The sequence below is a fragment of the Xiphias gladius genome, chromosome 3 (assembly GCF_016859285.1).
Source record: "Xiphias gladius isolate SHS-SW01 ecotype Sanya breed wild chromosome 3, ASM1685928v1, whole genome shotgun sequence".
NCBI classification, from domain to species: domain Eukaryota; kingdom Metazoa; phylum Chordata; class Actinopteri; order Istiophoriformes; family Xiphiidae; genus Xiphias; species Xiphias gladius.
In genome coordinates this window covers 22,453,927-22,478,322 of record NC_053402.1, presented here as the reverse complement: position 1 = coordinate 22,478,322, position 24,396 = coordinate 22,453,927, and the positions used below count along the sequence as shown (strand labels likewise).

Sequence of the window (24,396 nt, the reverse complement as noted above, 5' to 3'; positions counted from 1 at the left end):
ATCCAGGTTCAACATACGGCTTACAAATGTGAGGTTCTTTGGGTGATGCACCATGCTGTACTAACAATCTAACTTTTTTGTTCTTTGTCTTAGTTCTTTTTTCTAAAACTTCAGCAACATTTTTCCTTTTTGTTTGTTAACTTTATTTAAATACTCATCTCTGGTTAAGTTTTAATCTTTATTTGAAAGAATAAAAGTTTACTTTTTTCACTTGTTTTCAAGATTCTGACAGAATTGTCAATCAGCTAGTTTACTGTCTGTGCTGTGAGTTACGTTAGTATTCAACTATTCACCACCAACGACCAACCACATGAGATCTTGCACCACATAACTTAAACAATTTCTAATGGCCAATTACTCGGTTTTAGTCTGAAGCTCGATTACTTGAAATCCAAAAAATATATATTAAAAAAAAATAGTAAAAGTACCGTTTATTAGACCGAAGCTCAACATGTGGTGAATTATTTTCAATTCATAAGTGATTGTTGATCATGTAAATCCAAAACCATGAACAAAGAACACAAAGTATATTAACGGGAGAGTCTATTTATAGTTGTCAAAATAGCACATTATTATTTTTATTATTATCATCATTATGAATAATAATCATATATATATATTATAATACTATATCATTATTATATTATAATACTATATTATTATTATTATTATATTATAATACTATATTATTATTATTATTATTATTATTATTATTATAACAACATACTATCTCTTTTAATACAACCATTGATGAACTGTACCTTTAACATTGCGGCAGCTACACTTGTAATACGGCAGGACCCACATTCCTCTTGCTTTACGGCAACCGTCCACTTCCTTTGACTCCGGCGCTGAGTCGAGGCTTCGTACTCTGTGGGGACCGGCGGGATTAAACAGCTCGGCACGGTGTCCTAGCATTCACGGTGAGACTACGGTAGGACACGCACGGACGTATAAAAAGCTGCCGTTTTCGGTCGTGTGTGCGGAGCCAAACCTCAGAGTCCCGGGACGTTGTTAGCAGCACGCCGCTCAGTTAGCTTAGCCATGCTAGGGCGGCCACCTGGCAGGATGACTAGCGTTAGCTGTAGCCACCGTTAGCTAAACCGAGCGACACCTGGAAAAAACAGAAAAAGACAAGTGAAAAATTGGAAAAAAAAAAAAAATCCGTAACCCAGAGGCTGATCCAGAAAACGTCTCAGTTCTCCCTCCTTGACATGATCTAATGAGCGCAGTTCGTCGTTTTTGTGCCCCAGTCGAGGGTCTTTTGATGCTGACGTTAGCCATGACGCCGACCAAGATGCACAAATACAATAATTTCTCTTCCGAGCTCCATGAAAGACTCACATACTCAGTGTCTACTGTTTGAAAGGCGTCACCTGAATAAATTCAGTGTGATCGTGAAGGAGTGGCGTCTCCTCTAACGGGAGGGTTTCTTTTTTTTCTTCTTTTTTTTTTTAAGGTCATAAACAAGAATTAAAACAACTGGGAATCTGTCCCCAATCCACGAAGTTTCAGTTTTTACTAAGTCTTTTCATTTTGCCAACAATTTCTGCTGTTGGTCACCGTGGCTGAGGACGGACAGAGACGCACGAACCTTGAGAAATGAGAACAGTCCGACGTTTGTCAGACGGGATACGAAAATGCAGTTGAGCTGCTTGTCCCCCCTCCCGACACAGGAGGAGACTCACTGCACCGAGTGATACCGGTAGTGGTAGAAAGCGATGCGAGCCAGTGCTTAGATGATTGGTTGATTCACTGGTTTGTCAGTCAACAACAATTCTGATGAGAAGGTTCAAGTGTTAATTGTTTATTTGGATTTTTAAAAAATGAATTAAAAAACCCAACATTTTTCGCTTTCCGGTCTGTCAGATGCCAGGCTTTTCTGCCTTTCTCTGTTTTATATTAATGTACAATTACACATGTAGACCTTTCCTTAAACGGCTTTTTCTTATTTGTCCAACCAACAGTTCAAAACTCAAGATATTCAGTCTACTATCATGTACAACAAAAAAAATAGCATCTAATCCTCCCACCTGAGATGCTGGGACCAGCCAATGTTTGGCTTTTGGGCTTGAAAAGGGTGATTCGATTATCGAAATAGTTGGCGATTAATTTTCTGTAGCTCGACTAATTGTTGAAGCTCTAATTTGCCGATATATTCCAGGCTACAATAATCAGTAAAAGGTAATTAACAGCTAAGTGAAAAAGATTGCAGCCCCAAATCCGATTTCCAAAAGCTGAACTCTCCTGTGGAGATTTAAAAGCTTGTTGATTGATGTTCACGGGTCAGTGATGACTAGCCCACTGCGCAAGCTGATCAGTGCCTTTTTGTTTTAGGGCATTGCTGGAGAGATCAGTGCTGTTCATTGCCTGAGACCCTGTGCATGTGCGAGATAGGTCCATCCCGGACAGTTTAAGGTTATCTTGATGTCTGGAAATGCTTTCGGTTCTTCTGTTCGGTCACAGAAGTGTTGTCTTTTTCACTCTGACCTCAGGCCATGGCGAAGTTCAACGCCCCTGTGATCCAGGACAATCCGTCCGGATGGGGTCCATGTGCGGTCCCAGAGAAGTTTAAGGACATGCCCTACCAGCCTTTCAGCAAAGGGGACCGTCTGGGAAAGGTTTGTTCTCTCACAAGAACCAAGTTATACTGAGTTTGTTTTCCACAGTTTTCCTTACGTTGTGGGTTGTCTCTTGTCAGGTTGCTGACTGGACCGGAGCAACTTATCAAGACAAGAGATACACAAGTGAGTGAGACGGCTGTTCAAAATGTGCCTGGTGTAAATTTTATTAGATATAATTTCATTAATTTATTAGTGAGGACGGCGCACATTGGTCAACATTTCTGTAAATGTGCCCGTGTTAGTCAGCTGGCAAATTTTCAGCTGCAGTCCTTTGGAGAGATGTTCTGAAACCAATGAAGTGATGGTTAAAAAATTACAGACTGAAGCAACAAAACAAGCGTTCTCGAAACGGTGCGAGCGAAATTCATCTAGGCACTACTGATCAAAACCATTTGTCGACACGTGCAGAGCAGCAATAAGACATAAATAAAATTTCCCAGATTTGCCTCCACCTACAGTAAATTTAGTATTAGAGCTAGACCCATATTTTGGACAGGATGAGAAGTAAGCAAAGAAAGAAGGATGTTTGAGGGATATGTCCAGGATGTCAAACTGACTCAGCAGCAAAAACACATTTAAAAGATAAAGATAGAAGCTAAAGCATCAGGATCACAATGTAAAAGTGAACCACCACATCACCTGGCAACTGAGACAGAAGGCTGTGAAATTAAGGAGCAACACTGTTCGTGTCAACCAGGGTAGGTTCACTGTTAAAATCACTAAAAAGCAGAGGCAACATGTGTATACATTCAGTAAACTTTCAGTAGCTAGCATAGCATAGAAGTGCTAGTTACGTGCTAACGACTGATGTGCTGTACTTTCATTGATCAGTATCACTGTTACGCGTTACACAACATTAACCACGACTAGCTCGAAATCCACGAAACCAGCCTGAAAATGACGAAAATCCGAAAAAAGATCGCATGAGAGTCTAAGGAGCACAGGGGTATGGTCGTCAGACCCTGGTCGGAGCGGGCCGCTGCTACGCTACGATTGGCCGGTCTGCTCACGAGGGGTGGGACTTGGCGAAGGGTCAGTGGGAGGCTTGGGAATGCAATACTTTAATGCAGCTGATTGTCAAGTCTTCACAAATAAATTCTCAATGCTGGAATTTTCTATATCAACACATCAAATTTTACTAAAACAAAATGTCTGTCAGGCTGAAGCAATAGACCATAAAATAACAGCTGATGCAAAACTGTTTTATTTACATGTGATTCAATGTATTTTAACACCAAATCGAAGCATATATGCTTTTCACTGACGTTTATGGAAGAGTTGCAGTCTTTTAAACATCATTAGTTGGTTGAATAAAAGAAACACTGATCCCTGCATTGATTCATGTTGATTTCTTATGCAGTCCTGTTTGTATTTTGTCTTCAGATAAGTATTCCTCTCAGTTCGGGGGCGGCAGTCAGTACGCCTACTTTCACGAGGAGGACGAGACGAGCTTCCAGCTGGTGGACACCGCCAAGACCCAGAAGACGGCCTACCAGAGGAACCGCATGAGGTTTGCTCAGGTACAACGGATTAAAGCCCCAGAAACACACAACACTGAACGTCACGGGGTTTCTGCATGTCTTAAAAAGCACTGAATTTAGTTCCTTCGGTAAACGAAAAGTCGTAAATTTAATTTACAGAATTCCTCCAATATTTTTTCGCGCCTGCCGTAGGAATTTACACGTAATGTTTTTTTGTATGTGGTTGCTTGGTTAATCCACTTCCTCACAGTTAATAGGAGTTGTTGTCATATACTGCTGGCAAGTACTGAAAATATGACATTAATGTCAATAAAACATATTTTATAATATTATAATTAGTAATAAACATAGTCACATACAACCTTATCGTCCCTACTGGCTTTCCGTCATTCTTTGACTGGTTTGACTGTGAAACGGGTATTAAATTGTATTTTCAGTGCTGCAGCATTAAAAGGGGCTTATATAAGAAATTGAATTCGGTGAACATCACAGAAACCCCGGGTGTCACCGCTGCTGGCTCCAGTAGCTGTGAAGATCATCAGAAATACGGACAAAAACGTGAAATAAATCTCAATGAATTCATGTAATTAATAAGTAATTTGAGGCCTTATTGTCCCCGCTGGTTTTCTGTCATTCTCTGGCAGGTATGAACATGAAACACGTATTAAATTGAATTCTCTGCGGTCTTAAAAAGTCTTAAATTTAAATTGCAGAAACCCTGAAATATGTCGTTCGATTTGCAACAGAAGTGTCGCGTATTATATTTTGACTAGTCCCATAACAGGATGATGATTGTTTCAACAGAGGAATCTGCGCAGGGATAAGGACCGGAGGAACCTGACCCAGTTCAACATGCAGACGCTCCCGAAGAGCGCCAAGCAGAAGGAGAGGTGGGATTCCGTCAAAGCTCTGCCTGAGGGAAATGTCCCGCTTTAGCTCGTTTTCTGCCAAGTGTTTCTCCTTTTTTGGGCTCAGCGCAAGAAAAGAAGATTACATTTTGTGGCCACAGCTGGTCAGATTGCGAAGACTTCAGTTTATCCTCAAGCGTTTTTGTGTTTTTTCAGGGATCGTATGCGGCTGCAGAAGAAGTTCCAGAAGCAGTTTGGTGTCCGTCAGAAGTGGGACCAGAAATCCCAGGTAATTATCAGTCACATGATTTTGTTACTGGATTAGAGCTGCAACGATGAGTCGTTGGACAGAAAATGAAGATTTTCTGGTTGCAGCTTCTCCAATGTGAAGATTTACTGCTTTTCTTTGTGATATCTGATTGGCAGATGAATCAGTAATGGATATAATAAGTTACACCCCTATACTGGCCACATAAGACAAACGCCAATCTTCAGGGATAATATTGTGTGTTAGATGAGTCGTTTCTTATCCCAGGATTACAAAATGTTAATAAAAAGTTGTCAAAAACATGTATTTAGTCGTTGAGTAAATGCTCTTTCAACGCTTGTATCATGGTGTATAGTTGCTTCTCTAACGTGGATCTTTATGTTCCTCCCACCAATACGACTCCTCCCTCCCTCCACATCCATTTTCGTCAAGGCCCAGCTGAAGCCCAGAGATTCATCAGTGGAGGTGAGGAGCGACTGGGAGGTGAAGGAGGAGATGGACTTCCCCAGACTGATGAAGATGAGGTACATGGAGGTGGCCGACCCTGTCGACATGTAAGTGAAAACCCCGTTTAAACTTGTTTTTAAACTTGTTAGAAGATGCTGAGCTGCTGTTTTTCCCCGTTTTCCTCCAGCGAGTGCTGCGGCGCCTTGGAGCACTATGATAAAGCTTTTGACCGCATCACCACCCGCAATGAAAAGCAGCTGAAGAGCATCAAGAGGATCTTCCACACTGTTACTACCACCGACGATCCCGTCATCCGCAAGGTTTCAAGTTTTTTATTGAACGAGCTGTTACAGTAAACACAGGAACACAACACGAGCCCTTTTCAGACACGGAATACGTTCCATTGCTGCCATTAAAGTGACGGCTTTGTGCATGTCTGAAAGAGGCTCTGAACTTTCCATTCAGGCGTCTAATGTTTGGCCGCTTTTCCTTTCAGCATTCAGTAATCTTTTTATCTTTCTTTCTCCAGCTGGCTAAGACTCAGGGTAATGTGTTTGCCACCGACGCCATCTTGGCCACCCTGATGTGCTGCACACGCTCGGTCAACTCCTGGGACATCATCGTGCAGAGAGTGGGCAACAAGCTGTTCTTCGACAAGAGGGACAACTCTGACTTCGGTGAGGCTTCGTGAGAGCTGCTGACACCCGATTACATCCTGAAATCCCTGGTGGTCGTAGCATAAATTCTCATATTAAAGCCTGTATGAGGGGGGCTGAAATTACCTGCAGCCCTACTTCAACAGCTCACATGGTAAATTAAGCATGACGTACATTTTCCCCTCAGATTTGCTTACCGTGAGCGAGACCGCCAATGAGCCACCGCAGGATGAGGGCAACTCCTTCAACTCTCCTCGTAACCTGGCGATGGAGGCGACGTACATCAACCACAACTTCAGCCAGCAGTGTTTACGGATGGTAAGAAACCCACTATTCAAACTATAAATCTGATTTATAGCATCTCTCTCCTTTTTAAAGTTACTCTGAAAGCAGAAATGAGAGTCTTGGTGAAGTTTGGTGCAGTTAACGTGCTGCTTTTAGCTCATTAATTGATATAATATTGCAAACTTGAGTCACCAATGTGAATCAAGACCTGCAGGGACTTTAACAGGTGCCTTCAGAAGAATGTGATTTTACTTAGTCACAAGTTAGACATTAGTTATTTTCCTTTTGAGGGGTCTCAGACATAACTGGATCCCTAAAACTTCCCAACTTGAATTTTTTCCCGAGGATATTGCGTGGATCTTGACGTATGTTGGTTTCTTTTACTCAGGGTGGAGAGCGGCACAAGTTTCCCAACCCCAACCCATTTGTGGAGGAGGACATGGACAAGAGCGAGGTGGCATCTGTAGCCTACAGGTAGGCGCTGAACCATGCTCTTTAGTTTACTGACGGTTGATGCTTTTACATTCGAGGTTCTCAACCAGTCTCGCCTTGGGGTCCAAGTGCTACCATAGGCATCACATTTTTCTTTTTCAAATGAGGAAAAGGAATGATTTCTGGGGAATTTTAACATTATCAATGCAGTGCATGCTGGGAAGTATACGTGAATAAGCTAACAATGTTTCTAAATAACTTAATTTGATGAGTTAATAATTCATTTAGAAACTGACTCACTGAACCGCTGCGCGAGGCTGTCGTAGCGTGAAGAAAACTCTGCTGAACGCACGCCGGCACGCATCAAGTGTCGTTGTTTCCCGTCCGGCTGATGTGTTTCCTTTGTGTTTCAGGTACCGTCACTGGAAGCTTGGGGACGACATCGATCTGATCGTCCGCTGTGAGCACGATGGAGTGATGACCGGCGCCAACGGAGAGGTGTCCTTCGTCAACATCAAGACCCTCAACGAGTGGGACTCCAGGGTAAGAGGAGAAAAGAGGGGGAGCGGGTTTAGTGATTGTAATAGTGGGCGAGGTTCATATTCATAGTTTTATATGTCGTCCTCAGCTGCTTTTCGTACTATTACGAGGCCTGGAAAACACAATCTCAAATGTGGAATTTGTTCAAATGTCATTTCTATATCTTTCAATCGTGCGTGAAGTAGTTTTCTTGAATTAACTTAAAATTTCATATTAAGTGAAAAGTGTCTAGTTTCAAAGCTTTAAATAACCATAGGACCATATTCTTGTTTGTTGTTGTTTGTTTCCACGAGAGGGATTCATGAGTTCAGCAAAAGACTCAATGTCAGGTTCAAACAACCTAAAACAGATATGAACACAGTAATGAGGCAGGACACAGAGTGGTGAGGTTAAATACTTGCAAGGGGAACGGACAGAGAGTGCTCAGTTACAATCTCCAACCCGCCCTGAGTTTCTCAGCCGTCTACCTCGCTCTTTTATTTCAATAGGGTGGTTCATATGTCGGCATAGCTGCACAATCTCATCTAAGAAGCAGAGTGCCTCCTGCCTGTCTCAGGGACAGGACAAGAGACAAAAACAAGGAAAAGGGCAATCTATCTTATCTTTATTTGGGGGGGTAACTGCTTCGCAGCTGCAGTACCTCCTTGCGCATAGCTTTCAAGGGTGCTGATAACAACAGAGAAATAGCGAAGCATGGGATAATTTATGTACATTCTTCTAACACTCAAACTTGAATTTTTGACCCTTAACACACAAACATTGTAGCAGCAAATCTCTAAACACAGACACCGTAAAAGGCAAGAGGACAGTAACCTGCCAAACCGAGACATTTAAATATGCATAATTTACTACACCATAAAAATTTACCATATATGTGAAATGAAAATTCAGTGTGGAACTTGGAAAAAAGCGTTCGGACGTTGACTGAGTGTTTGTAATAAGCGGGGAAGTCCAACACAGACGCTTTACCTCCGGCTGCAGTTGGACGGTTACTGTTACGTTAAAGAGCTTGTGTTCCTCCGTTTTCATCATCAGTATTGCAACGGGGTGGACTGGCGTCAGAAGCTGGACTCTCAGAGAGGAGCCGTCCTGGCCACTGAGCTGAAGAACAACAGCTACAAACTGGCCCGCTGGACCTGCTGCGCCATGTTGGCTGGATCAGAGTACCTCAAACTGGGGTGAGGAGCACGCACAATGATTTTGTTTGACCAATCCTAACCCTGAACATCCAAGGTTTAACTCCTCGGTTGTCAAAATAAACTGATATACAAACTAATGTCAGACTGTTGTAAGGAAGGATTCAGTTCCCTGTGTGGTGCCGATGACCACAAAGCAGTAGCTTGTCTAACAGGCGTCGCCTGGACCGACCGCGTTCCCTCTATTCCCCCGTGTGTTCTGCAGGTACGTGTCTCGGTACCACGTGAAGGACTCGGCCCGCCACGTCATCCTGGGCACCCAGCAGTTCAAACCCAACGAGTTCGCCAGCCAGATCAACCTGAGCATGGAGAACGCCTGGGGAATCCTCCGCTGTGTCATCGACATCTGCCGCAAGCTGGACGAGGGCAAGTACCTCATCCTCAAGGACCCCAACAAGGTGAGCCGTCGGTTTCTGTTCACGCTCGGTGCTTCAGGATCACACAAGAAGCGGAGGCAGCGCTAAACTGTAGGAGCTGATGTGGTAGTAATCTAGGGTTTTTGTTTTTTTTTTTGTCAACAGCAAGTGATCCGGGTGTACAGCCTGCCCGACGGGACCTTCAGCTCTGATGAAGAGGAGGAGGAAGAGGAGGATGAAGAGGAGGACGAGGAAGAAGGTGAGATTCAGTAGTTACTGCAACTTTTTGAAAAATGTCTGCATCGTGAAAATCGAGTTGTTTTTTGTTTAGTTTTGTAAACAGGCACAGAAACAGTTTATTTTCAGGCTAAAAGTAACTTGACCCCGGGCGTCAGTGAACAAGGCTCCTCTCAGTCTCTATCTAATTACAAACACAGAAAACCAGTTTTGCTGTGTATGCACTTAGATAAAGTCAGTAACTAATGAAATGTGCTGTTTACGTAAAAGTTCGTTTTAAGTCAGCTGGCGTGCAGAGCAAAGCTTTGGTGAGGAGGCGTCTGGAGAATGAAGCCGCGGGGTTTTGTCAGATGGAAAAGGGATCGTAAACGGGTCTCTTTAAATCACACGGCAGGGACTCCAGTGCTGATAAACAGGGATCAAAGTCACCGTTCCTTAATATCGGCGGTGGAGGGATTAAAGAAAAACAAAAACCAATCAGCGATAGTTTCTCCAGTCATCAGTAGGCGACCCGATCGCAAGCCTGCTGCAGACTGACGGGAGCCCGAGCTCTCATCTCTGGTCACGGGAGTCGACTGCGTGCAGAGTCTACGCCGTTCAGCCTGCCCCCGTGTGCTCGGTAGCTAACTGCTATCCTAAGATGTCCGGCTGAGGTCCTGTCAACAAACACAAAATGCAGAAGATGAGCTGATGATTTGTGCTGAAGCGCTTTGCACTGACGGTCCACAGCTGTGTTTTTTTAAACGAGATTAACAATGATTATTGATGTTCAACTGTCCCATGTTTTAATTTCTAGTCTTGTTGCATTTTGTAGAAAAAACCTGAGATTTTTTTTTTCTGGCCTCAGCACCCAACGTGCCTGCATCCTTGAAATTATTGTTCTGTCTGAGTATAACTTCCGGGAGGGGTCTGTTCCTAGAAGCAGGTTTACTCAGTCGCCATTTGGTCCCGTTTCGTTTACTGACGACTGTTTCTTTTCTCTCCGCCTCTCGTTCCAGATGAAGAGAATTGAAGTGTGGCATCGGCTCCGGTGACCAACGCTGCCTGAACCATACGAATAGAAACACAATTGAATTCCTTTTCACGTCAATAAAGACAACAGATTGGCCAACTGCTTCTCTTTCTTGTTTTGTCATTTTTTTCCCATACATCTGTCCAGAAAAGGCTCAGAAATCACTTCAATGGGGAAATAGCCATGACGCACATCAACAGCAAACTCATTAGCAGCTACTGTAAATGTTGTATGTGTGAATGAATCTGGGGATCTTGGCGTTTCTAGCAATCAGAACATAAACATCTTAAGGCTGCTGTGGCTTCTCTGCTTATTCCCAGATGAACTTCACAGACAGATCGGCGAGTTTCTCCTGAAGCGGTCGATCAACTCTCTCACTCTGAGCGTCAGTAAAAATATTCTTCCAGTCATCGATCTGACCTGCCGTTGGGGGAGGGGGTTAAAAACCAAAAGCTAGACCCGATGTCTGTTCACACGTTTACGCACGGGAGCTGCAGCCACGTTACCTTTGAGCATGAAGTCGCCGCTGAGCCTCTCCTGTGGCAGAATCTCCCAGTTGGCGTTTGAGTCTGTCTTCACGGTCTTGAACGTAGACTTTTCTGCAACTTGCTCGATGGCGCCATCACCGAGGTTTTTCCCCAAGAACCTGCACATCCTGGTTACTGCTCCCGTCAGGTCCTAAAAGAGGAAAAGAACAAGTCAAAGAATTCATGAAATTATCTCTTTAATTCATAGGATCAAGAGGACTTTAAATGTGCCCCCCACACACACACACACACACCTTTTAACTGTCCAACAGCTTTAACACCTGAGCAGCCCAAGGGGGGGGGGGGGGAACCCACATCTTACCAAAATCAAGTCCTCATAGCTCAGGATGAGGATGTTGTACTGGTCTGTCTTTGAATGCCGCTGCCTGATGTGGTCAAACCTGGACGATCCTCCAACCGTACAACGTATGTTGAACACCTACCGTATTTATCCCAACAGTCCAGAGTACGCGAATACAACCAGCGTGGCAGAAGAAGAATGAAAGCTGGAGTTTAAGGTGAATCCTACTGACTTTGAAGAGCCCCCCCTGAGTTTTCCTCTGGCGCCGCCATGTGGTTGACATTTGGGGTTTAGCCACTTGCCGGGTAAATTATGAGATTATAATAGAATATGGTAAGATTATTTTTAAGATTAAACCAGTGGTTCCCAACCTTTTGGTGTGTGACCTCTTATTTATTTTATTTATTTATTTTTTTTACAAAACTGTCCAGTTGTGGCTCCTGGTCACGTTTCAGACGTCTGTGAGTTGTCACAACAGTTTCACCTGAGAAACATTTCCTCTCTAAACTTCTCTCATGGTTTCGTTTAAATAAACGTATTCAATATTTCACAAAATTAGAGAAGAGTACAAAAACAATGTAAATTTGTGAATTTCCTCTCCCATGAATCATCTGACGACCCCCTCAGAGATATCTGGTGTCCCTCTGGAGGGGCCCAACCCCCAGGTTAAGAACCACTGGACTAAACTAGCTTGTGTGTAAAATGGTTAAAACCAGCTCCACCTGCTGAAGCACGGATGCGTCACTATAAACCATCTAATAATGTGATGTACATTAATATCAGTCAGAACTGGAGCTTTCACTCTGATACTAGGCAAACTGCTAATAACACTGATGTACTTTTGCTTAAGTAGGGTTTTTTCATGCAGGACTTCTACTTGTAGCTGGGTATTTCTACATGGATGTAATAGTACTTTCACTTAAGTAAAGGATCTGAATACTTCTTCCCCCACTGACTATACCGATATAACGTTTACTTAGGATACTCACCTTACATGGAACTGGTAAAAAGTCTGGGAAACATTCATTGTATTTTAAAATCTTACTTTGTGTTTTTTATGTAAAATCTTATGAAGCCTTGTAAAGTGACTAGTAGCTTTATCTGTCAAGCACATGTTACGGAGTAAAAAGTACAATATTCCCCTCTGAACTGTAGTCGAGGAGAAGCAAAAAGTAACTTAAAATGGATATACTGGTGTACAGGTACCTCCAAATTGCAATGTAGTTACATATTAGTGCAGTACTTGAATGAATGTACTTGTTATTTTCCACCACTGTGTCAAACATAACATGAAAATTTCTCTCTAATCTCTCGGTCCCTTGTTACTGATCAGATGACACTGAACTCTGGTTGTCATCATCATCATCACCATCAACATCAGACTCTGGAGTGGGGGGGGGTCTCTTACCGTTGCCCGCTGAAAGCTCTCGAGAGTCTCCAGGTCGGCAACGGCGCTGCTGAGGTGGAAATAGGAGGTGACGTTGCCCTTTGGATTCCGCATCACACACTAGATATAAATTAGGTCAGGTCAGGTTAGGTTAGGTTAGCTCAGGTTATGTTAGCTCAGGTCAGGTCAGGTCAAGTTAGGTTAGGTCAGGTCAGGTTATGTCAGGTCAGGTCACGTCAAGTTAGGTTAGCTCAGGTCAGGTCAGGTTAGGTTAGGTTAGCTCAGGTTAGGTCAGGTTAGGTTAGCTCAGGTTAGGTTAGGTCAGGTCAGGTTAGGTTAGGTTAGCTCAGGTTAGGTCAGGTTAGGTTAGCTCAGGTTAGGTCAGGTTAGGTTAGCTCAGGTTAGCTCAGGTTATGTTAGCTCAGGTCAGGTCAAGTTAGGTTAGGTCAGGTCAGGTTATGTCAGGTCAGGTCACGTCAAGTTAGGTTAGGTGAGGTCAGGTTAGGTTAGGTTAGGTTAGGTTAGCTCAGGTCAGGTTAGCTCAGGTTAGGTTAGGTTAGCTCAGGTTAGGTTAGGTTAGCTCAGGTTAGGTCAGGTTAGGTTAGCTCAGGTTAGGTTAGGTTAATTAGCCTACCTCAGGCTAGGTTAGTTTAGCCTGAGTTTAGGATGAATTCGGTTAGGTGACGTTAGGTGAGGACAGTGCTATTCGACCATTTAATCGAACTCAATGTCAATGTCTAAATTCAACATCTAGGGTGCTATCAAGTTAGTTACAAGCGTATTTCTGCGTGGTTGCTAGGATTTTTTTTAGATTTGATTTCTCTTTACCTCAGTTTTGTCACATCCAAAATGTTTCTCCCAGTTCTCTCTTGTGTATATTTAGCTCCCTGCATGTTTTTATCTCCTTCTGTTGATAAGTTTCATCCTGAAACCTGAAAGCAGAAGAAGAAGAAGAAGAAGAAGAAGAAGAAGAAACTGCACACAGGAATCCAAAAAAAAAAAAAAACTGCAGTCATATTTAGGAAGATACCTATTAAATAATCTTTCATTTTCATGTTATCTATTAAAGAAACTGCAGAAGGTCAGAAATGCAACCAATGTCAAGTCTCTCCTTCTGCAAAGAAAAGCGGCACATTTAATCGCACTTTGCAGAAGGCAGCTTAGTCTGTTATTCTGCTATTTTTCTTTCACCGAATCATAAACTGACCACAATGGTTGCAACACATCCTGTAACTTAGTTTCACTTTCGCTTAGTCTGGGGTCAGAAGTGTTACCGTATTGAGGTACCGTATCTATTTAAACGTGTGTTTTTTTTCTCTCTTTCTCTTGGTCTGTCCTTTTTCTTTTCTTCTATTTTTCCCGGCACTCTGGACGGCCTCACTCTCCTTTCCGCTTTGCTGCACCAGTCGAACGCGACACCAAATGATCAGTGTTGAACATCCCGTCTTAACAAGCCACGTGTGTGGGATTCCTAAACCAGCAGTGGTGGAAGAAGTATTCGGATCCTTAATTAAAAGTACTCCATTAAAGGCAAAGGTCCTGCATGAAAAATCCCCACTTAACTAAAAGTACACACGTGTTACCAGCAAAATGTAGTTAAAGTATTAGAGTAAAAGAACTGGTTTGGTCTCTCTGACTTACATCTTATTATATAAGACATCATTAGATGATTAATACTGAAGCATCAGTGTTTCAGCAGCATGTTACTGTTGTAGCTGCTGCAGGTGGAGCTGGTTTGAACTACTTATATACACTTTTATGAACAGGGACACCAGATAAATCTGAGGGGTCTTCACATGATTGATGGGAGAGAAAAGAAGAAAAAACAAAGTTCTGAGACACACATCTGTTTTTGGGGTTTTTTTTACTTTTTCCTCTAATCTTTGATTTTTGATGAGATATTGGATTATTTGATCATTTATTGATATGAAACCATCTGAGACGTTTAGAGGGAATAATCACGATTCGGTGGAGCTGTCGACAACTCATCGACATGTGAAACGTGACCCCGACTACACGCTGGTGTTCGTAAGACGTCAGAAGCCAAAGAGGATGGAAGCCACGGGTTTAGTCTTTAACAACGTGTTGCACAATGACCAAAACCAAAAAAGGTTAGATCAGGTTAGGTCAGGTCGGGTCAGGTTCTTTTTGCCCGCTGCTGCGGCCCTGACACCAAACATTGACAGCTGGAAGGTCAGGTCAGTGACGTGCCACGCGACTCCAGAGCACCCCTGTGGTTAAAATACGGAAGGGTCTTTGGGTGGCCTAGACTTCGTTGTAAAGACTTTTAAATGAGATTAGGATTCACCGTCTACCTGATACTTTGAATTCTTTCATTTATGTCTGAGTCCACCAAATGACGCAAAATGAAATGTGTTAAGAGTCTGAAATGGTGGTTTACCCCCTGCCTCTCCAGGTAATAGGAGACTTCACTTGTACAAAGGAGTGGTTAAATGAAAGCTACTTGGGTGCAACAAGTATCAGCTATGTGACCTCAGACACAATTTAACGCATTCCAACTGCGATGTCGATCATTACCAGTAGACTAAGCGCTTCGTCAAACCCGAGATCCAGAGCACTGATATATCCTAACCAGGAAATTGTTCTCTTTTTGATAACATGCAGCACTCCCCTTGACTCCGGGCAAAAAATAGGTTTTATTGTGAAATGAAGGCATTACCAAAAAAGAAGGGTAAAGCAGGTGCCTCCATGGACACCTCAACGTCGGAAAACTGATTATAATGTCTGAAGCAAAAGTCCACATTGAATGAAACAAAACAAACAAGTTCTTATACAACACACTGAATCATGTATTTTTTATAGGACAGTTAATTTTATCACATGGTAAAACAAATGCTGACTAATCTTCTCTTAACTCGTAATAAAATGAATCACTGAATGACGAATATAATCCATTATGTATGAGACAAGCTTCGTATTACAAACGGTATAAATTCAGCCAAGGAAAAAGCATAGTGCACATGTAAGTGTTAACTGCCTCAAAAAATCCGTCCTGAGAAAACAAACGTTAAGAATTCCTTGAAGAGAGACTTAAATTATGTTTGATCAGTGATTTACAGTTTATCAGCATGATTGGATTTTCATTCGTGATTCATTGACTTTAATCAGAGTTATCAAGAAGGCACATTGTGAGACTTGCCGTGGATGCAGTGCTGTCTGTGTGTTTACTAAACACGGACGTGTTTTCCTTTTCATTTTCCACCCACACGATCGGATTACGTTTTTACATCCGTTTCTCTGTGTCTGGATCTGGATCTACTTCACGGATAAAACGGTGTCTCCAGGACACCCCGTTTTGCCTCTAATGTTAACAGGCTTTCACACAAAGAGTCGCGGATCTTCTCCCATGAATCTATCTCTGAGCTCCAAAGTGCAGCTCTAGCTCTGATGATCTTTGACATATCAGTCTCGCTGCCTTTGGCCAGACTGATGCTGTCTTTACAGATGAAGAAGATATCCAGGCCAAGGAAAAGAGCATTGACTGTGATGAAACCTGCCCTGGCAGTCTTAGAGAAGGCGAGAGGCCCTTTGACTGCTGCCTGACCAATATCTGGGATATCTGAGGCCACCCTGGGCACATTACGTAAAGCTTTACCTTCCTCGGCCACCACCTTACCAACACTTCCAATCAGCTCTTCACTTTGCAATAACTTAACACCAGATGTGAAATCAGCCAATGAATCAATGCTTTTTCCAAGACCACCAACTTTACCAAGAATCTTGCCCACTCCCACAGCCACATCAATCTTACTTGCTTCCATTTTGGTGACTGTTTGACTGGTCACCTCCTCCAGATAATTCTGGAGACTCTGCACATCCTCCATGAAGTTCTGGAAGACTTCACTGGCTTTCTTTTGTTGTGTAACGTTTACTCCGATCTCTGTGGCTGTGGTGACGGCGCTGTTGACTCCGCTGGTGATTCCCAGCCCTACCCCTGTCATTGTCAGAGCTAGAGACACCCCTGCTGTTACAGGAATTAACGCCAAACCCACAATGGAAAGCACACCACCAACCGCCCCTACTGAGCTGCCTGCCACACTGGAGATCTTTGCCCCTTTACTCATTTTGTCGAGTTGTTCAGCAATCTCCTCCAGGTCTTTTAGGAACTGCTGCATCCTGGGCTGTCGCTGGTTGAACTCACTGATGAAGCCAGAACACGTTTCCTTTGGAAACAAGAACGCTATCCGGAAGCACTGGTCCATCCTGATAAAGATTAAAGAGGAAATTAGCGTGTTACCTGAATGGAAAGAAAAAACAGTGGATTTGGGATCTTTTTGGGGGTTTTAGAACACAGATTAGGAGGCTACAAAAAGCAGTAAAGTCAGTATAGAACAGATTTAAGCAGAAATGGCAAATCAAATGACAAACTAGAATGGCACTTAGCAGAGCCCATACCTCCAGCAATGCCAAACAATCCTACACATGTCCGTCCAGCTCTTATAATAGAAAAATAGTGATTTATTTGTCATAAAACATAGTAAGTACAACTCTGTGTGTAATGCGGATTCAGCATGTTCCTCCACCAGATCTGGATTATTCTCTGGATCCGCACCAGATTGTACAAACTCATAGATCTCAACACCATCAATATGTCGGCTTTTTTACATTAAGATCCACACTTCGTTTCCTGAGAAACTGACTGAAATGAACTAAGAGCTCATTTCCATTTGTAGTCCCCGGGCAGGTGAACAGAAACAATAAAACAAAGAGCTAGACCCATTATCTCCACCACAAATGGACCAATATTCTACCAACCTCTCTCTCTCTCTGATAACACCTTGCACAACTGTGTCGACATGATGTTTGGGGCCAAAAAGAAAACAAAAAAAACCATTGGTACATGAGGTAGGACTTACCTGATTCCATCAAGCTGATTAATGTGATAAAGCATCCTCTCTATGTCATCTTCAGACAAATCCACATCAAGGTCAACCAGAGTTTCCATCGGCATCTTCAGGCAAAAGTCACAGACGGAGCTGTAAAAGACAGTTACACTTAGTGACTGTAGTAGATGTTTCTCTTGCAAAATGCGCATATTATGTTGTTCGTGAAATGTCAAGGTTTACCTTTTCTCTAACTTTCTGCAAATTTGCTGGGTGGTGTTTATGTATTTTTCCAACTGATACAGCAGCACTTCCAGATTCTGAAGTCTGGGAAGGAAGAAGGCCTTTGCATCTCTTTTAAACTCGAGGAGGAGGGGGCAGACCAGACGTGCAGCAGTGATGACAACCCGAACGTGCTCCAGGCTGATCCCCTCGGGCAGACGTAAAAAGCGGTTCTCCGTGAACACTTGAGGTGAGGTGACTGCCAGCTTCTCCACCGCATCCAGGAAGCAGTCGAGCTTCTCCAGGCCTTCCAGAGTGTCCTTCAACACAGCGTCCAGCTCCTTCCCCAGCTCTGCACACGTCCTGTCTTTGGTCACTATGTTTCTCAGATATTCCCACAAGGCCTTACCACTGTTCTCGGACTGGGTGACGTGGCTGATCGTCAGGTGGGTTTTGTCAGCCCTCGCTTTGATGTCCATCATGTTCAACCTCTCCGTCTCCCTCCTGAGCCCCCATTTTGAGTTATTCTCACAGAAGCCTCTCACTGTGTCGATGTAGGTGAGGGTATCTCTGATGTAGCGGCACAAAGCCTCCTGCAGTTCCTTTCTGCAAGAAAAAAACATCAACCGCTCTGTGAGGTTTCTGAACCAATTCAATCCCCAATCCACTGAGCTTTTATTGTGCAGTAAATCTCACTGGAAGACCCAATGTACGGTATATCCATCCGAGTTCTGTGTCTCTTTGTGGTTATTTTGCACCTTTTTGTAGTTGTTTTTTGTTTGAATTTTCGTCATTACAGCCTTCGTTTGAAGTGATTGTTAACATGTCTTGATGGAAAGTCACAGAGCTCCGTAAAAAGTAGGGATGTCCCGATTGTCTTTTGTTTGGTTTTTTTTACCCCAGGGCTAAACTTTATCAGTCTCAAAGCAACACTATCCAACTATTCTACCTTAAAACAACAGTTTTCAACATCATTTTGATGGTACACTGACTCCCAAGGTACATCGTGCCCCAAACGCCGGTTTTTGCACGATGTACCTTGGGTTGAGCGGTTACGATCTGCCAGCGAGAAGTGCGTGACGCTGTGCGGGCGCTACGTCCAAAAACCACCAGCTGCGGGTCTTCAGCTAGCCGTGAGAAGAGGCTAGCTCGGTATTCCCAGCACGGACATCACGGCAGAGGCGAAGAGACCCGAGGAGGGCGCTGACCGAGGAGGCCGAGGAGAGAAAAGAGGAGAGAAAAGAGACCGAGCAAAAGGCCGGAGCGTCCTGTAATTACCACGTAGATTACCGCACAGACGCTGCGGCGGCTGTAGCACAAGTTGCGTAGTAGTCTTGTTTTAATACTGACTTCTTTTAGAGACAGTTCATTATGACAATGATTCACGCCCACACATTCTCCACACCCATACTCTACAGAAGAGTCTGATAAGAAAGTGTCCCAGTGTTGGCCTGGGTCCATTTTATGCACCTGGTCCAGGCTCTGCGTTCGCTTTTAACTGATTCTAGACCAGACATGATCATTTTTGCTACCTGGTAACAGACGATAGACATTTTTGTGTATGAGTCTAAAAGATAAGATAAATCAATTGTCACACAAGCTTTATTTATACAATGTTTATGATTAAAAACCCACAAGATGAACCTGAAGCGTTGTATGAGAAGTAACAAGATGAGCAAAAATACAAAAAAAAACAAAAACGTATACTAGGCAAAACTAAATATATTTTTTACTTCTAATTTTTGCTTTTTTTTACTTGTAAAATAATGGATAACCTCACCTCTTCAGGCCTCAATAAAAATGTCCAGATAAAACTGCGTTAGTGGTCACAAGCCAAAAAAGTACGTGAGCCATCGTAAGTGTTGTCAGTAACGCCTCCGACTGAAAAACTGCAAGTCACAATGTCAGGTGCGAAAACGGCCTGTTTGTGTCCTATTCAGAAGGTCTACACTGTTTTTTACGGTTTTTCGGCTGCATCTGCGCAGTCCGACCAGCCGGTGGGTGTACTTGAGTAAATGTACTTAGTTACTTTCCATAACTGAACTTCTACATTTATTTAATACTAAAAAACAAAAAAACAAAAGGGAAAAATAAAACTGACTCTGCACTCAGAGTTGAATAAAAAGAGCTGTGATGCTGGGAATATTCTTCCTTGTGTGCTGGGGTCACATTCCTGCCTACTGCACTCCTCTTTCTGGGGTTTTTCTCTTTCCTGTACAAAAGTTGCTCCGGTTCCAACTTTACCTCTGTGCGGACATTTTTCCTCCCCTCGGCGCTCGGTTGCTCACTGGGACGTCCTGCTCGCACCGATGTTAAAAAAAGCAGAAAAACATTAAGAAACAAAAACTAAAACTGAGAGACAAAACAAAAACTGGACTTGACGTGCTGGTAACAACGCAACGGCCACCTCCACCGTGGACACACTGGTGTTTTTGCTTTCGTTTTCCCTCCACATACGCAAAATTGAACCACACCCATTCCTGCACTTCACCCATCCCAGGCTCAGCGGTTTTTTGTTTTGCTTTTTTGGCACAGGAGGCTGAAACTAAGTTTGGTGGCGACATTAAAGAGTCCAGGGTCCAGGGTCCAGGATCTGCCCGGCAGCGCCTATTTCCCGATGCCGCCTTCAGGCGCCGTCGTTCCTCCTCGGCCGCTGCACAACCTGGGGTCACGGCGTCACGTTTAAAAACACGTTTACAAGAATCTTTACGAGAACGACCCGGATCCGAAGACTTCGGGTTGGAGTCTCAACTCGTCACACGCTGCGCGACTTTGTCCGCCCGACCGCCGACACCGGCTGGCCCGGACCGGAGCAAGACCCGGTCCGGGATCGTTAGGGTCGATGGGCATGTACGCGCTTCCCAAGAGCGGTGGGAATGCGCAGGAAACGGACAAATAAAAGAAGCTAAAAATGAAGACAGGGGAGACCTGTTGAATTCATTAACGCCGAGATTCTCACCTGTACTTTGTCATTACAGACAACAGGACGGTCGCGATTCGCTGGGTTGCGTCCACCCGGAGTGGGCCAAACAAAGGGGCATTGATAGAAGACACGACGGAGAGTTTCGTCTGCCTCGGGACAAAAACCACACTGAGCGGGATCCAAAGAAAAGCCTCCCTTCAAGAGATCAGCGACAGGGTTTATATTTGTGGTCATTTTAAAGTGAGTCTCTTTGACTCCGGAAAGAACAGGACAAGTTCTATGGAAAGCAAAGGCTTTTCAGAGTGGAGCTTTATCCATACTAGAGACTCCTTCATTACTGTCCCTGAGCTCAGCTAGTCTAGGATTTAGATTCAAGCTCTCTCTGTTTGACAAGTGTTTTGAGCAAAAAGGGTTGTGTGGTGTGAACGTACACTGGACAATGAAAATGGAGAATCACACCAGAACTCTGCAGGGTTTTCTGTTTTGTTTTGGTTTGGTTTTTCTGCTTATTTTGGTCTTTTCGGTGCAACTTGGCTGCATATATTGCAAGGCGTTGGTTGAAGTTCTTCCCTCGGAGTCTGTTCTGTTCCCCCTTCGGACAGCGCTTCCATTCCCACTGCTAACTTACCGCTAGAAAAAGCGAATAACCGTATTTCTAGAAATCTTTAAGCTACTCCTCTAAGTATCTTATCTTAGTTTAGTTGCACCTTGATTCATTTGGAAATCTGGAAATGGTACCTGGGGAATTCTCAGCTTTGCTGTGCATCAGCTAATTACACCTTAAAAGAGGTGCCATTGATCAAAAAGTGTGAGAAAGCAAAAGAGGGAAGAATGTAAATTAAAAAAAATAATAATATGAAGACAAGAAAGTATAGGTAAAGAAGGAAGGAGGGAAGGAAGGAGGAGCAAGGAGAAAGAATGAAAATGGGGGGAGCAAAGGAAGAAAGTAGAGAAAAAAGAGTAACATTACAAGGGTTAAATGGAGACAGATAAGAAAGAAAGAAAAAAGGTAAGAAGAAAGATGGTCATAAAGAAAGGACGGAAGTGTTAGCAAAAAGAGAGAGTGAAAGGAAGAGAGAACAAAGGAAGAAATTAAAGTGAAAAGAAAGTAAAAGGGTTCCATGAGGACAGTAAAGAAAGAGAGAAAGAAAGGAAGAGGGAGCAATGGAAGCAGGAAAAAATAAAAGAAGGTAACATGAACGCAGTAAGGAAATAAAGATAGAAAGTATTGGGAAGTAAAGAATGGATGATGGGAAACGGGAAAAGCCGTGTGACTGAGATGTTTCCAATGACCTCTCTCGACATGTTTTGCTGTTCGAAGCAGAGTAAAACACAAAAAGGTCAGTCAGAGGTCGGCGTCGGTCAGTTTGAGTCACACACATGCGGCACACCGTACCTGTAGTAACGGCAACACGCCACCGCGGCACACTGGCATTGCAACACACACAAAGCTCACACGCTGAGACTGGAACTAACATGCTGACTCGACCCATTCGCTCAGCTGATAACCCTGTGACTGTCACCGACACTGACACTGAGGACCAAACCCAAAAAAAAAACCCCTTAAAGCAAGACTGCGAACCTTCTGAGAGAAGAGATAGTCGATTATTTCTCTCCACTAATGAAAAGCTGGATTCATAAGCAACAGTGCACAGCAAGATTTTACTTAAGTAGAAGTATAAAAGTGTATTCAGCGAAATGTAACGTTTGAAACATAAAAGCGTTGGCTGGTCAACATGATCCCCTTAAGTGTTAAATTGTTCTATATAAATGATGTTATTGGAATAGTAGTATTGACGCATTAACATGCACAGCCGGTCAACGCTGCAGCTATTCCAGCCGACGTTTAGCCGCTTCATACACCGTCTGATAGTTTAATCTGTGTAGATGCGTCGTGACCAAGGGGGTTGATCGTATGCTTCGTACGTGAAGTTTTTCCATCTGCATGGTAAAAAGTAACAATCTTCTACCACTGCTCTACCACAGGATGGTATGACCGGTGGCTAGCGGTGGCTAATGGCGGCTAACAGTGGCTAATGGCGGCTAACAGTGGCTAATGGCGGCTAACGGTGGCTAACGGTGTTTAATGGTGGCTAACAGTGGCTAATGGCGGTTAACGGTGGCTAGCGGTGGGAAATGGTGGCTAACGGTGACTAACAGTGGCTAACGGTGGCAAATGGCGGCTAACGGTGACTAACAGTGGCTAACGGTGGCAAATGGCGGTTAACGGTGGCTAACGGTGGGAAATGGTGGCTAACGGTGACTAACAGTGGCTAACGGTGGCAAATGGCGGCTAACGGTGGCTAAACGGTGGCTCACTTCAGATGCTGAGAGTTTCTAACCTCTTTCCGACTGCAGAAATCCTTGAAGTGTGAGAGGACGCCTGCGTGGGGGCAGGGGCGCCGTGGAGGCACAAAACTACAAAGGCAGTTCTGCGCTTTTATTACGATAAGAAACCTCAAATAAAACGTTCCGTATTGCTTTTTTCTTTTGTTTTTTTCCAAGGGACTAGAAAAAAAAATGGCACCACCTGATAGTCCACCGTTGGCACGGTAGAAATGGGTGTGTGTGTGTGTGTGTGTGTGTGTGTGTGAGAGAGGGGGCTGGCAGTGCAGGGACATTCATGACAAAGCGCTCACTCAGCTGCACGCGGCTCAGCGCAGGCACGCGGGAACCGGGGCGGAAACGCTGCTGACACGGCGGTCTCCTCGACACACACGCGAGACAGCAGCAAAACACGGGGCAGAGCACACGGCAACACGGCGGCACTGCTGGGAAGTAACTAAGTACATTTACTCAAGCACTGCACTTGGGTGCAACTTTAAGGAACTTGCACTGGAGTATTTTTATTTTCTACTACTTTATACTTGTACTCCACTACATTTTGGAGGCAAATACTCTACTTTTTACTACATTTGTTTGATAACTTCAGTTTTTATTACAATGGATTAAACCGATTTCTCGATACTGAGTTTCCCTTTCTAAATACGTTCCGACATGCAGCTCAGCGCAACAGTTACCCGGAAATGAAGATAGGAGCTCAGTGTCGAACGGACCAATGAGGAGTTCGGACATTATTATTTTATTTCTATTTCTTTTAAGACGCAGCGGAACGAAACAAAACTGCTCGTGTCTGGGGCTTAACGGTTCCCGACGACGGCGCTGGAGGGTAAACGCACGGCTTCGGTGGCGGTCGAGGTCGAGGGATTCGCGGATTTTTTTCGAGAGGCGCGGCGAGCGAACGCCGCTCGGTTCCGCGCCGGCCGCCGTTGCGCCGACCGTGCGACCGACAAGCGCCTGTTAGCGGTTGTGAAAGCCGGACCGTGACAAATGGTTTCGTGGAAACGGTCCGACTCAGGGACCACGTGGAGCGCGAAGACCTGTCGGCTGCCAGGTTAAAAAAAAAACTAAAACATCAATGTTATGCATTCTCAGACCCAGCCCCTTCCAACCACTGAGCAATCTAGTTGCTTTCCTGGAGGAAAAACGAAATGTTTATAACCCTGGAGACCAGAAGGCCCGTGGGTGCACCCCCCCCCCCCGGAGATTCCACCTAATCAGGTTCGGTTACCGAGGATAGAAACACGCGTTCAAAGTGCGACCGTCTTTTTAGAGAGCCCCGGTTTCTTCCGGTTCTTCCTCTCCAGAGCACAATTTAGTAGAAAGCCCTCCCCGAGCCAATGCTCGAGGGGCGCTCTAACAAGGCCCCGATTAGGGCTGGATTTGCAGCTCGCCGAGTTTAATGTCAGATCGGCATAAAGAGTCCACGTGGGACCGGTGTGGGTTGCGGGCCCCGGACCTGATTTGCAC

The 24,396-nt window shown here is 44.1% G+C and overlaps 4 protein-coding genes across 8 annotated transcripts in view; 1 reads left to right on the top strand and 3 right to left on the bottom strand.

Moving 5' to 3' along the window:
• The window catches only part of cyth4a (cytohesin 4a), a 62,866-nt gene extending 62,003 nt beyond the window's left edge, over positions 1-863 (bottom strand). Inside the window, exon 1 of the mRNA XM_040123825.1 lies at positions 762-863. The gene's annotated coding sequence lies outside the window, so the exon portion shown is untranslated. The remainder of the gene's footprint in view (positions 1-761) is intronic.
• On the top strand, positions 811-10,485 carry eif3d (eukaryotic translation initiation factor 3, subunit D). 3 transcript variants are annotated; one of them, XM_040123821.1, is made up of 16 exons: positions 811-923; positions 2,496-2,621; positions 2,702-2,747; positions 4,008-4,144; positions 4,910-4,995; positions 5,170-5,242; positions 5,660-5,775; positions 5,856-5,988; positions 6,198-6,345; positions 6,512-6,642; positions 6,998-7,083; positions 7,455-7,584; positions 8,617-8,759; positions 8,983-9,175; positions 9,299-9,392; positions 10,369-10,485. In XM_040123821.1, exons 2-16 carry the CDS (start codon positions 2,499-2,501, stop codon positions 10,380-10,382), a joined length of 1,653 nt encoding a protein of 550 aa, XP_039979755.1. In that variant the 5' UTR covers positions 811-923; positions 2,496-2,498; the 3' UTR covers positions 10,383-10,485. The 3 variants fall into 3 exon arrangements, with proteins under 3 accessions (XP_039979755.1, XP_039979753.1, XP_039979754.1); XM_040123819.1 differs by having other exon boundaries at positions 5,654-5,775; XM_040123820.1 differs by having other exon boundaries at positions 828-934; positions 5,654-5,775.
• Positions 10,486-10,692: 207 nt separating this feature from the next.
• On the bottom strand, positions 10,693-12,771 carry sult3st1 (sulfotransferase family 3, cytosolic sulfotransferase 1). The gene is made up of 4 exons (XM_040117686.1): positions 12,517-12,771; positions 11,232-11,348; positions 10,889-11,060; positions 10,693-10,802 (listed from the first exon to the last, which is right to left on the bottom strand). The coding sequence occupies exons 1-4, from the start codon at positions 12,709-12,711 to the stop codon at positions 10,693-10,695; spliced, it is 594 nt and encodes a 197-aa protein (XP_039973620.1). The 5' UTR covers positions 12,712-12,771.
• A 2,075-nt stretch (positions 12,772-14,846) lies between these two features.
• Positions 14,847-20,833, bottom strand: apol (apolipoprotein L). 3 transcript variants are annotated; one of them, XM_040124334.1, is made up of 4 exons: positions 20,623-20,833; positions 17,685-18,269; positions 17,475-17,594; positions 14,847-16,821 (listed from the first exon to the last, which is right to left on the bottom strand). In XM_040124334.1, the coding sequence occupies exons 1-4, from the start codon at positions 20,634-20,636 to the stop codon at positions 15,879-15,881; spliced, it is 1,662 nt and encodes a 553-aa protein (XP_039980268.1). In that variant the 5' UTR covers positions 20,637-20,833; the 3' UTR covers positions 14,847-15,878. The 3 variants fall into 3 exon arrangements, with proteins under 3 accessions (XP_039980268.1, XP_039980269.1, XP_039980267.1); XM_040124335.1 differs by lacking the exon at positions 20,623-20,833 and adding an exon at positions 19,444-19,693 and having other exon boundaries at positions 14,848-16,821; XM_040124333.1 differs by lacking the exon at positions 20,623-20,833 and adding an exon at positions 19,908-20,535 and having other exon boundaries at positions 14,849-16,821.
• Between the last annotated feature and the right edge of the window lie 3,563 nt (positions 20,834-24,396).